Genomic DNA, 12,989 nt, shown 5'->3' with positions numbered 1-12,989 from the left:
AGCTGTGGGTGAGGGTCACCCCCTCAGCACTCTGAGGTCCCACCCTGTCTCCCCACCCGCACCCCCTGGCGAACCCTATTTGTTTGGCCGTCTTTCTCCTTGGCACAATCCTGCCTCTCTCCCCAGACCCAATTCCCGCTGGTCCCCTGAGGAGCCTCAAGGCAAGAAGGCTCAGGCCAGGACTTAGCACAAACAGGGGCTGAACCCATCAGTCATATTTGGGAGGGCCACTGAGATCTTTCTGGAAAGGACAGAACAGCTTCTCCTTTCATAAAGCTGCTCGCACATCACAGACAGTCCCTCGATGAGTAAATACGTGGTCCTTGCAAACATTTACAATTCGAACGAGACTATCCAGCCACTATAGTTCAACTAACAGGATGAACTAAGATTATAGGCAGAAAGGAAGAAACTGGCAGGCTTGACGTATTTCCAGCTGCATCTCACATAGTAGATGCTCAGTTAAAGAGTCGTCGGATGACTGACAGCTGTAGTACATTCCCTCTCTCCCAAGATCTCAGAAGAACAGAAGCGTCTGCCTCCTTCTACCTAAGTTCCATGCTGAGCCTCATCCTCGGTTTCCATCATGAAGAGCCACTAGGGGCTGAATCTTATTCTTGGCTTTCCTCTGTGAGCTTGTGGAAAATTACTGAGCTCCTAAGTTTCCACAAAGCACTGCGAGGTTTGAGGAAGTTCTTAGCTGGTTATAAACATGAGATTCATAGAATCATAGGATAAACTATAAGACGAACGACCTGAGCTCACTAAACCCTCTCCCCTTAGACGCCTCCTCAGGCCCATCCTCCTTCACAAATATCAACGAGATTAAGATTTACGAGGCAGTAAAGAATCGGACCACATACTGGACTGGGAGTCCAGAAGGTTCAGTTCTGGCCTCAGTCCTGCCACCACCTGTCATTTTGACAGAGCGGCCTCAGTTTCCCCCTCAGGAAGAGGAGAGCATGAGGTCATCAATGAGACGCCTGACCACAGTAGCTTCTCAGCTCCGTTTCACTCGCGCTGAGTCCCCTCTCGGAGGGCACAAAGTGTGTGGTAGGAATGAAGTTCGTCACGGAGACCAGGAAGAGTTTTCCACTCTCCCGCCAGCCCCTCTCTTCCTCTACTTACCCGCCCAGTCCGGCCAACTCTTCCCATGGACACTGCAGCTTGTACTCAGTTTGAAAAGTCAGAAATAGTGACACTACAGGTCACGGACCTTCTTCACTTCTCAACACACCATGCCCCGCCACACTCACACACAGACGCGTGCACACACTCACAGGCACACGCACAGTCACAAACACACGTCGTTTCCCAGAAAGGACAGTGGGGATTTCTCCACAGAGTTCAAGGCTTAGAATTTAAATTCCACGCACCCTTCAACTGCATCTCCCACGCTTCACGAGCCTATTCTGGGCCACTGGATGAAAGACAAGGGCCTCAAACTTCCAGAGCTGACCACCCAACATGCAAAGACGTCGTCCTGGACTCGGGGCCAGAACTCGGAGCATCGCCGGCCTGTTTCCAGGGAGGGCGTGGCAGAGGAAGGTGTCAGTGCCAGGCAGCTCCACCGCCGGGGCGCTGGGGAACAACAGGGCCAGGAGACCACTCCTACAAAGAACGGCGGGAAGGTGGGCTCCAGCCTCCTCGGGGAGCATCCGCGAGCGTTTCTCCGGGGGCAGAGCTGCACTAACACACGGTCTGGGGACTCTGTTACCCGTCGGCGACAGGAGAAGAACAGAGTGAGCACAAGCACCTTTTACACAATCTGACACTGCGACCACCAGTACCTGACCATTTGTCTAGTGATTCATGTTCTAGTATTTTACAAGAATATCGGTCGGGTGAAGGAACAGGCCTTTCACCACTGAAAGTGCGAGAAGCAGTCATCTGGGGACTGTGTCCCCCCCCCCCGCCCAGGTGACATTTTTGGTTGTCACAACTGAGGGCAGGGTGCCACCAGCATCTAGCAGGCTGAGGCCAGGGATGCTGCTAAACATCCTACAAAGCACAGGCCAGCCCCCATAACAGAAGCACACAGCCCCAAATGCCAACCGTGTCCAGGTGGAGAAACGCTGGTCTAGGGAATCAAACCCATTTAGCTGGTGGCTGCTGTCTCTGTCCACTGAACACTGCCGCCTGCCTCGCTCTGCGTCCTGCCCACCCTCTGCCGCTCACATGGTGTAGCAACCTGTCCACGTGCTGTTGAAGCACAGGAAGTCCTCACTCACAGAACTCTATGTACCCCAACTGGGTGGCTAGGAATATGCTAGAAAATTCTCTGATTCTCGGCCCCCCGCCCTTTAAAGTCTCATCAAGTCGACTCAAATCCACATCTTTCAAAAACGGCACATGGCTCGCCTCTCTCTCCCCACGAATGGTGCAGGATGGTAACACCTCCCTGTTCGTTCTGCCACGGTTTAATGTTCTTATTGTGCCAGCTGCAGGTCCACGTGGGGGTTCCCAGACAACTAACAGGTCTGCCCCTGGAGTGGAAGCTGCTCCAAGACCAGATTTCCACTGTCATTCCTTCCAACAAGCACCCAGTGTGCACAATCTACCAGGAGGATCTGTGCTCGGGGCTGCAGCGGAAAAAGGATCAATCCAGCAATGTTTGCAACCTATGGGGGCGGGGGGGGGACACATGCGTAGCTGATGGTGACCGTGAGGAGACAATGTCACAGGAGGGGCTTCAGTGGAGCAGAAACGAGGGGACGATCAGCTCTAACTCAGGAAAGATGACTCAGAGACAGGAGCGCCGGGCTCTGAGCATTTCCTGGATTCTCCAAGGAAGGAGAGAGGCCTTCTAGGCAGAGGAACGACCTGGATGCTGAGGCAGGAAGGTGGGCGGGAGCCCAGGAGACTGAGGATTCTGTGCAGCCAGGACCCGGGGCACTCTGGGAGGTGGGGGAGGCGACAGTGGGGAGAGAGACAGGGAGGAGAGAAGGACCCGTGCGCCAGGACGAGGACGCCAGCTATGTCCCGACGACACCAGGAAGCACTAGAAGATTTCTGAGGACAGGAATGACAGGATTAGAGCATTTTAAACCAACAATTGGCAAACTCGTTTATGTAAAGGGCCAGATCGTAAGTATTTTAGGCTCTACAGGCCATATGGTCTCTGTCGCAACGACCCAACTGCCGTTGGAGCGTGGAGGCAGCCACACAGAACACATAAACAAAGGGGCACGGCTGTGTCCCAATGAAACTTTATTTATGTTCCCTGCAATCTGAATTTCACATAACTTTCATGTGTCACCAACCGTTATTCGTTCTAAATTTTTTCCAACCACTTACAAATGCAGAAACCGTTTTCAGCTCGTGGGCCGTCTACACACAGGCGGCAGGCTGGATGTGGCCCGCGGGCCGTAGTTGGCTGACGCCTGTTTCAGAAACGGCATTCAGGGTGGTGGTGATGGGGGCGCAGGGACCACAGGCACGAGCTGCTGGAGTAACTTGGGGATGGTGAGGAAGGGACAGACGCCCAAGTGCTGTGGACCCCTGAGCCACAGGATGGACTGAGCGAGGGGTGGGGACATGCCTGTGGTCTCTGGCTAGGATGACCAGAGGGCACTATGATGCCACGAACACAGACGTGGAGGTGGCACAGGTCAGGAAGACTTGTGGGCTGTGGCCACACACCCTGTGCCCAAGAGGACAGAAGTGCCTGGCCCGAATGCAGACCAGCCCATCTGAGAGAGAGCCACATTATACCAGAGTTGGCTGCTCAGAGAGCTGGTGGAGTCAACAGAATTGACATCTGTTGTTTTTGCCTGCCCAGCATCCTATGACCCTGGTTCTCCTTGGGAGGACACCTTTCTCCTGTTCTGGTCCATATGATGTGGGCGGGCCTGGTCCCTCCCCAGGGCCACAGGATTGGTTTAGAGATAGGTGAGTGGTCCAATGAGAGTCAATCTCAGGAATCTGCAGGAAGGAGAAGGTTTTTTTCTGCTAAACCTGGAAGTGGTAAAATGCAGGGCATGACCTTCTAGGGCCCCTCTGGAGAGGGAGACTGGCTGGGAAGGAAGCCAGCATGGAAGAGAGCTGAGCCAATCCTGTTGCCACTGACTCCTGGATCCAGCCATACCTAAAGCTTACCCTGGACCTCTGAGTTCAGGAGCAGATCATTTCCCATGGCTTGCTCATGCCAGTCCAGGCTGGGTTTTTGTCCCTTGCAACCAAAGTCCTAACACATCCAGCTGGAGTTAGAACGAAGCTCCAGAGGGCAGAGGCCTTGATCTTAGAATCGTGTGTGACAAAGTGCCTGTCTTAGAAAATTATTTGACAGTCTTGTCCAAAGCATCTCCATCTGCCTTATTCATCTCTAGACAGTGCCCCTTATACACAGTAGGTGCTCAATAATTGCTAGTGAAAGAATGAAGGCATCTATCTCCAAGGCACCAAGAATGCTGAGCTACAGGGAACTCTGAAAAGAAAGGTCAGCTGGCAGAATGGATTTCTTTTCCTCCTTCACCGACTGAGCGTTCAGAGAACCCACAAGCTTCAGGGACCCGGTTTTGGCTCATAGAAACAAGCGACCGAGACAGGCTCTGCTGGGAGAGGGCGGGCTCACGGGGCGCCAGCTCCAAACGCGTTTTGTGTGAGCGCCTGAAGGAAAGAAGGGGATCACCTGGTCTCAGAGCCGGCTTGGAAAGGGGCGGTCCTCAGGGTGGGCATAGAAAACGCTGGCAATTAGCAGCAGTTCCCAGGGCAACGGAGCCCTGCTCAGCGTCTCAACCCCGAATCCAAGGCTGGAGGTGGGAGGTGGTGGGTGGCCTGGGATCCTGGGCCTGTGACCCAGCAGAGGCTCCGGAATATTCAACTCACCTGTAAGTTTCCATGAACTGTTTGCACAGAGCAGCTGATTACCGGGGGATTACATGGCAGAGTGGAAAGTGCACCGCACAGGGAGTCCACACACTGGGGTCGGAGCCCCAGTCCTGATCCTCACTGAATGCATGCCCTTCGGGGAGCCACTTTCGTGGCGGGGGACTGACGTCCTCATTGGTAAATGAGAGGGCTGGACCAGAGAAGTGCTTCTGATCAAGGGGCGACCTCGGAGTTTGTCTCAGAGGTGCTCAAACCCACGAGCATTGAGCACCCCTGGAACGAACGCGCCTCCCATGTGTGCAAGCATCAGGAGCATGTAGACACTTGTTTTTGGATGCATTTATATTTTATCAGTCAAATTAGTAAATTCACAATCGCTTTTGGTCATGTTGCTTTCTCAGGATACAATACACCACGTCCAGATGACCAGAGCCCTCCGCCCCAACCCAGTGACCACATGGACAAATGGATCTTCTGCTGCCTTCGAATTCTTGCTCCACCACTCATGGGTGGCACAGCCCTGGGCAAGGCTCTCAACCTGCTATGTCTTGGTTTCCTATTTGTAAAACAGGGAGACTATTAGTCCCTACCTCCTGGACTCGTTCAGAGAATGGAGCAAGACGGTCTATGCAAAGAGGTGGAGGAGGACCCGGCATCCAGCAAGGGCTCAGGACACGGCTGCTGTTCCACTCGACCAATGATGCCAAAACTACGATGCTCTCCCATGGGCACCCGCGGAATTCTACCTTAAAAAGCTGCCCTTAGTAAACTAATTCCTGCTGTTACAGGTGAGGAGAGTGGTCCCCTGCCCTGGGGGAGGGTGGTCGGGAGGGAGGGATGACCAGGAGGAGGACACGGGGGACCTTCTGGGGCTGGTAACGTTTTGTTTCTTGATCTGGGTGCTGGTAACACAGGTATGTTCAGTTTGTGAAAATGTATTAAGTGCACTTTCCTGGACACTGTCCTTCAAGAAAAGTTCTAAAAACCGAGGTAATCTTAAGCGAAAAAGAGAGAACGTCAGCGGCAGGTGCATGACTCCCAATAATAATGACGACATTTAACGTACATGCGTTTTCCAACCCCTGCTCCTGAGCATCCTCACTTTGTGCTTTAGAACCCCAAACGGCTTTCAGCTTTGTTCGCCTCTGCAGAACCCAAGCTTGCTGGACGAGGGCGCCAGCCACCCCCCCACCCCACCCCCAGGTCCATTCCTCCATCAGTTGCTCAATATCCCCTCCTCTCATGCCCTGGAGTTGCTGACATCAGCTCCCGGACCGCTTGGTGTCTTGGTGACCCAGAGCAGCTCGAAGGACTGAGATGGGAAAGGCTGCGGAGACGGACCATGCCCAGCGCTGGCCGCAGAGCTGTCCTCCACAAGCCGTCCTGATCCAGCCCCACCTCTGTGTGCAGAAACCCCAGTCCCACCCACATGCTGCTCACCCCTTTTACCCCACGACTCAGCCAGACTTCCTTCCAGCAGCTTCTCTCTCAGAAAACTGCAGCCACTAGGATGTTCTGTTTAGTCCCGACAGTAATGACTTGTAGCTCACACACGGCAGTGGAATCAGAGTCCCCCACGTTCTCACACTGAGGAAAAGGCACGCAGAAATACAGCTGCCCTAACTAAATTTCCACAAGGGAAGGAGTAAAACAAACAGCAGCCCACTCCCGTAGAGAAATCAAGGAACCACCATGTGGAGGTCATCATCTCACTTAATCCTAATTACCACCTGAAGGGTAGGTCTCATTATCCCATTTGGTCAATGAGAATACTGAGGCTCAGAAAGGCTGAGGGACTTGCCTGGGGCCACACAGCCTGAAAGCAGGAGAGCCAGAACTCATCCCGAGCCAGATGGGCCTGGGCTCGGACACCTGGGGCTTGCCCACCTTGGCTCAACCACAGCCACCGTCTCAAAACCACCAGCCCACCTCGAAGGCTTCCAAGGCAACACAAACTCACGTACTTGCAGAGGTCGAGCGCTTCTGCCGCAGTTTCCACACACAGGCGCTCACCGCCTGCCACCCTGGGGTAATCAGGTGAATAATGAAGTGAGCCACTTCCTCCAACAACGCAACCCGGAAGACGCCATTAACCATCACAAAGACAGCAGCAGACTAACCCCAGGCCAACTCAGTCACCCCCTCTTTCCTTCCACCCTGACTCATCCCTCTTGGGGATGTGAAACCAAACACACACAAGCACACACGCATGCACACACAGGCACAAGCATGCACGCACACACACTCTCCGGCAGCAACAAGTACACATGCGCCGTGTGAGCATCCTATGAGAGTTCAACACTTCAGTTCACCGGACATCATTTCTGTCCGAATCCACGCTAGGAACAAGCCTGCCCCCCACCCCCCAATATATATACGAACACACACACATCTAGACATCCTGCTGCCGTTGCCACCTCCGACCACCCTGCAGACTGCTTCTCATGCTGTAATCCATCCTTAACGCCAGATGCCACTGGATTGAGGCCTGTGCTAAACCGCCCCCGGCTCGCCATCGTGACCACTCAGGGCCGGTGGAGAAGCTGCCATGTGAATGTTCACACCTAGCTCTTCATTACAAACACAAACAGCTCCCAAACAGCCCTCTTCTTAAATCGCATCATTTCTCTGAAGGGGATACAACGCCCAGCTGAAGGGCTTACTGACCTCCTTGGTCTGCTTGGCCAGGCACACACCGCTCCTGGGGTATTGCAGAAATTTCTGCAACAGCTGAGTTTAGGGCACAGAGAGGTTAGGTAACTTCCCCACAGCAAAAAGCAAAGGAGGGGTTTTGTACCCTGGCAGTCAGCACCTCATTACTACACTGTATTCCTCTATGCGCAGGGAGGTGGACGCGCCAGGAGCCACAGCACCATGGACAGTACTGGTTTTTTTCCACTTCTTTTTTATTAATGTTTAAATTCACACAACTCACCCTTTTCTAACACAGTCACTGGACTGAGGCTCTGGCAAGCCCAGAGCAAAGCTTATTCAAACACCTTCCTTTAAAAATGCAGTTATTTCCCAGAGAAAGAGAGCTGTCAGTCAATCACATATTAGTATAAATTAGCCCCGTCAGCTCTACCTCTTAATGCTGGGCATCAGCAGCATTGAAAGGACGAGTGGTTTGGCTGAAGATAAGGAAGGTACGTAATGTAGGAGCAGAGCATATGTGGAGGGGGGGCGGGTGTAGAGCCCAAATGGAGGTTTTTAGCAGAATCTGCAGAGAGGAGCGTTAGAAAGATGTTGAAGCAGGAAGAAATCAAGGAGAGAAGACGCCTACTTCAAAATTTTAAAGGTTTGCTGAAGGCTGTCCCTACTGTACCCAGAAGAGTTGGGGGCAATTCTCCCTGACTTATGAGGTCCTGTTTCCAGAACCCCAAACTCCAGCGAGTGCTGTGAGCCTCAGACCACCTGCTGTTCATAACTAATTGTGGGGGGCGGGGGGGTTAAGTGCTCATGACCGATGGTGGCAGAGATGGGGGGCACTGCCAGAGATTCCTGCCCCCCTTCCACAGCACAGAGCGCTGCTGGTGTAGAGAAACAGCTGGCCACCCAGAGGGCTTCATCAGCCAGACCACAAGTGCCGTGTGTCACTTCTGTCCAAAGGGCTTCAGAAGCAGACGCATCTCACCCTCTCTCACCTTCCCCGGGCGCCCTGGAGGCCGCCCGGCCCAGATGGCAGAGCGGAGGTGGAAGGAGCCTGGGACCCAGCCTCACCGCCTGGAAGGCTCCTTGCTGAACAGTCACGCTGGAAGTCGTGGGAGTGAAAACCAAACTTCACCGGGGGAAGCGCTGAGATTTGCGGGTTTCTCAGCCACTGTTGTGGTTGTTATACTACCCACCCTCCCAAGGTACGGCATCATCTGAGTCTTCGAGCAGGAGCTTTCAAACGGTCTTGAAGCTTCTGCCTGTACTCCCTGGTTGGGGTTCTGGTCTCAGGGTGTGGACCACGCCAGGGGGTGTGAAGGATCTGGGATGCTCTTCACGGCCGTCCCCAAGGATGTGTGCCCAGGAAAGGGAAAAGCTTAGACTATCAGTACAGAACCCCATATATTTCAGGACCGTCACAATTAGGAAGTGGGTGGCTGTGCTAAATTAAGCTGTGATCCCCTTTGGCGCTCAACAATCCTGTCTGCCCACAGAGGTACTTGTAGAAGCCAGGGTACCCAATTTTATGTCTGGTTCTGGACATACGGGTCACTTACTCCCGAGAACATCAATCGTGCTCAGCTCTGCCCTTGTACCTTGAAACAAGAGTGTAAGTGGATAAACGTCACCTGGGGACCACGATCGGCAAACCAGAAAGAGCTTCAAAGTCAGAGAACCCCTATATCTCATCGCTTTTACTGGCCCATCATCAAGACACCAGGCAATGGGCCTAGATGAATCCGAATCTATTTGTCCCATATTTCTCTTTTACGGGCATTGAGATTTAGAGGAAAACAGAGTGAGTTTTGTTATTTTCAGGTCTATGTGGCCTTTGTCTGGTCTGCACCCCAGGAAGAGGCTGGAGCATTCTGGAGGGGGTGTAGGCGTATCAGCCCACACGGGCAGGCCTGAGACGCCTCCTGCCCCCATGCTCCGTTCCTGATGAACCACCTGCCAGACACAAATCTGATGTATTGCAGAATTAGCAGCAACTCAGGTAGCGCACAGAGAGGGGAGGTAACTTGCCCAAGGTCACACAATAAGGGGCACATCTGGGATTTGAATCCAGGCAGTCTGGGCATTGAACACAATCTCTTTGCTGCTATACAACACTGCCTCTCTGCTCAAGGGGCTGGTCTTCCAGAGGATGGCCCTGTGCAAAGCCTTCCATGACTCTCTCGGGCACATGGAGGGCTCCTTCCACCAAGCCCTTCTGTCTTTTGCACACATGTCCCCTCTGGCCGCTGTCGTCTTGTACTGAAATTGTTTCTCCGTCTCTCTCCACATGTAGACCATACTAGCCCATTGGGTGCCCGGAATTAGAAAAAGGTGCCCCCTCCTCAAGACGTTTTGCTTCCATCTACTGGAAGACTGTTATAATAAAGCGACAAATCAACAATGTCTATGATGATTTGAATGGCACCCTCAAGGACTGTGCAGCGCGCAACCTGCACAGCTGGATACAGTGATCTCTTACCAGACCTTGAGCACAAATTCTTTGAGGACAGTCTGTGTTCTTGCATTTGATGCCTCCAGCTCCTAGCACAGTGCCAGGCACACAAGAGGGTACAACAGATTCTTGTTGACTTGATTCGCCAGTTTGCTAGCTAATGAGAGGCAGGGGATTCTGACTCTTATGAGACTGAGGGATGAGGCTGTAGTCTTTTCTCTTGACTGTTTCCCCTCCCCTGCCAAGGGAACCAAGGGCTGCCAGTTATGGGGCGCCGTGTGTGAGTTCCCCCCTCTCTGTGAAGTGGAGGTACTTTCAGAAGGATCCTTTCCACTTCGGCTTTCACTCCCATTTCCCAATCGCTCCTCTCAAGCGGGGAATGGCAAAAATACCAACGAGGTTTGAGATTTGCTTCCTTCCTTTAACCAATAACTCTTCAGACACACTTGTCCACACCAGGCATCAAGAGCACTGACAAAAGACCTAACTTGCATTCACAAAGTACGCGTCTCCCACTAAACACCGATGTCCACAGAGATAAATGAGAAAAGGCAAAGAGAACGGGGGACCCACGTTCTCAGGTTGCCTTTAGGCCTGTCCAGAGGAAATGAATTAACTTCGTATCATTGCAGCCAGTTATGCTGTGGTCTCTCACCTGACAGAGGATCGTGTGCTTAGTTACGGGCTGTTCGATACTTCCCCAGGGAGGGAGGGGGGCTCCTAATGCACTGGGGTTCAAAGCCACGGGGAAAAGGATGCAGCTGTCAAGCCCCACAGAATGTTCTCTGCCCTGATTTACCTGCTCTCTGGGCGGGTGAGCGGATGGGGGAAGGGTTCCCCCAACTCTGAGCCAACATCTTCTGATTTTTCCCTGTTTATCCAGGTACGATAATGACAGATGATTGACAGAACACCAACAGTGCCAACATATTGGTACTTTATTTAAAATTGTGCCTCACCCACCTCCACTCCCCCCCAACCCCACCCTCCAAAGATCAAACAAGACAAGTTCTCCTTCTCAGCAAAAAGCTTTCTCTAGGCCACATTCCACTCTCTAACTACCTTTGCAATGAATCAATTTCACCGCAATTGTCTTAATTAACCAACGTGATAAAAACCCTCACTGGGAGAATGTGCTGGAGGCACCGAGGAGTAAAGGATCGGCTCCTTCATATTGCAAACCCCTGGCAGCCAGCTGAGTTCCAGGCCCACTAACTCAGCAACGTAAAGGACAGAAGTAACTAAAGATGCTTCAAAGATTTCACAGCCGCTCCCAGAAGGCAATAAAACGGCTTTCTGTTGAAACATGGGGCAACATTTAATTTGAAAGTCCACACCATGCAGTATTGATTTCTTCCTTAGGTAACACCTTGCATATGAAAAGTAACAGTAACATCAAGTTATATTCTATCCAAACTCCGTGAAAAGCCAACTGCCTTTCCCTGACTTCTTTTCGCTATATTTGCTTTACCCCTACTTGGAGAAAAGAAACATCAGATCCGGGAGCTGCTAATCTGAACTGTTTGTATTCATCACGCCACATGGAAAATCTTTCTCCCCAGCTAGTAGGTGTCAAAACCGAGGTGAGATTCAGCTGCATAAGCAAGTTGATGGCAATTCAGACCCCACGGAGTGACATTTTTAACTCGCTGCGCATGAAATTAACAACATGTTCTTTTTCTGAGAACCCGGGTCTGCATAACTGTATCCAACTGCAAATGCATTTTAAGATCAATGGAGGCCTGAATAAATTAGCAAGGCTCTCCCCAGGTATTTCATGAGAGTGCTGGCATTTAAATGTCATCTAACCAAGCTGAACAGCATCAGGTTGTTCAGAGTGTTAATTATTAAGATCCTAAATCTTGCTGGAATCCCCCTGACGTAGGCTATTTGAGCATCCTCAGAGCTGTTATGGTTACCGAGGGTGTCATTGGACTTAAATCCACAAGGTCCTTGCTTGAGATCTCACCAGGGAAGGGAGCGGGATGGAGCAAGGAAAGGCCACCCTGCAAGAAAGAAAGCGTCCGTCATGTGGCGATTCCACCTGGTACGGCCACCTCGGTGGGGATTCTCTGCACCGTGCATGGCACAGAGCACCAAACAACTGTCGTAGTTCCCCCTTCCCAACAGGGCCAGTCGGAAGGGGCACGTTCCAGCCCACCAGGCGGGACTGTGAGGGAACTGATGGCAGCCGCTCCGGGCTGGTGGGGGGTCCTGGGAAGCAAGGGGCTGAGGCTAACAGGGTTTTGTTTTTTTTTTAGGACATGCAAAGCTTCAGGGAGGCGGAGGGGACGGCAACAAAACAGAGCCTTGGAGGCTGACCCATTCTGTATTCTTTCCCTCCCCTCCTTCGCATCTCCCACAGTCTGACCGGTTCTTCCTCCAAAACCGTTCTCACACGCCCACTTCTCCGGCACTCCAAGTGGGTGCCTGCTGCTCCCCTCACCTCTTCTTGGCCCCACTGTGGTTGGGCCAGGCCATTCCTCAGAGGCCCTTGGTGGCCTCCACTGCCCCAGGGATGAGGCCATCCTCAGTGTGGTGGTAAACTGCCCATCTGTTGTCCAATGGCTTCAGTCGACCCATTTACCACCCACAATGGCCCACTGGCACGTTCTGACGGACTGAAGCATGCAAACGCCAGGGATGTTTTTAAAAACGAGGCCATATTGGGTGTATGGACCTAAAAGGGATGACAGCAATGGCCTGTCCTCCTCATGGTCCAGCTCCAAGCCAGGGCAGGGCAGAGGGGCTGTGACAGAGGAGGTGTGAACGTGGCCCCTGTTTCAGTGGCATGGCTTGTCCTCCAAGAGGACGCTGGGAGGGTCAGGCTGGGCTCCCGCCGACCCGCATACAGTTTTCCAATTCGGGACTGCTTTGAAACCCTTTATTCTATGAATCCTAAGTATCAATACATCATTTGCTTCTATTTTTATAGTGAGAAAATAACACAGGTAGGAAAATCCTCTCCACACGCGGGCACTGACTTTCCTTTTATTAAATCCCAATTTACAACATTAGATAATCACTAACAGAACCTTCAGAAATGCCTTTCATTCCT

General features: G+C 52.4%; 1 protein-coding gene across 5 annotated transcripts in view; it reads right to left on the bottom strand.

The window, feature by feature from the left end:
• SLC24A4 (solute carrier family 24 member 4) overlaps positions 1-12,989 on the bottom strand; it is a 156,657-nt gene that overhangs the window by 77,692 nt on the left and 65,976 nt on the right. The window contains exon 1 of one of the 5 annotated variants that reach the window (XM_070514212.1): positions 6,795-6,932. The exons of the other annotated variants lie outside the window; for them this stretch is intronic. Coding sequence (XP_070370313.1) covers positions 6,795-6,927 — 133 coding nt within the window. The 5' untranslated portion in view covers positions 6,928-6,932. Of the gene's footprint in view, positions 1-6,794; positions 6,933-12,989 lie in introns of those variants that run through there. 5 annotated transcript variants of the gene reach the window in all.

Source organism: Equus asinus, chromosome 7, assembly GCF_041296235.1.
Source record: "Equus asinus isolate D_3611 breed Donkey chromosome 7, EquAss-T2T_v2, whole genome shotgun sequence".
Taxonomy (NCBI): domain Eukaryota; kingdom Metazoa; phylum Chordata; class Mammalia; order Perissodactyla; family Equidae; genus Equus; species Equus asinus.
This window is presented reverse-complemented; position numbering and strand designations above follow the sequence as displayed.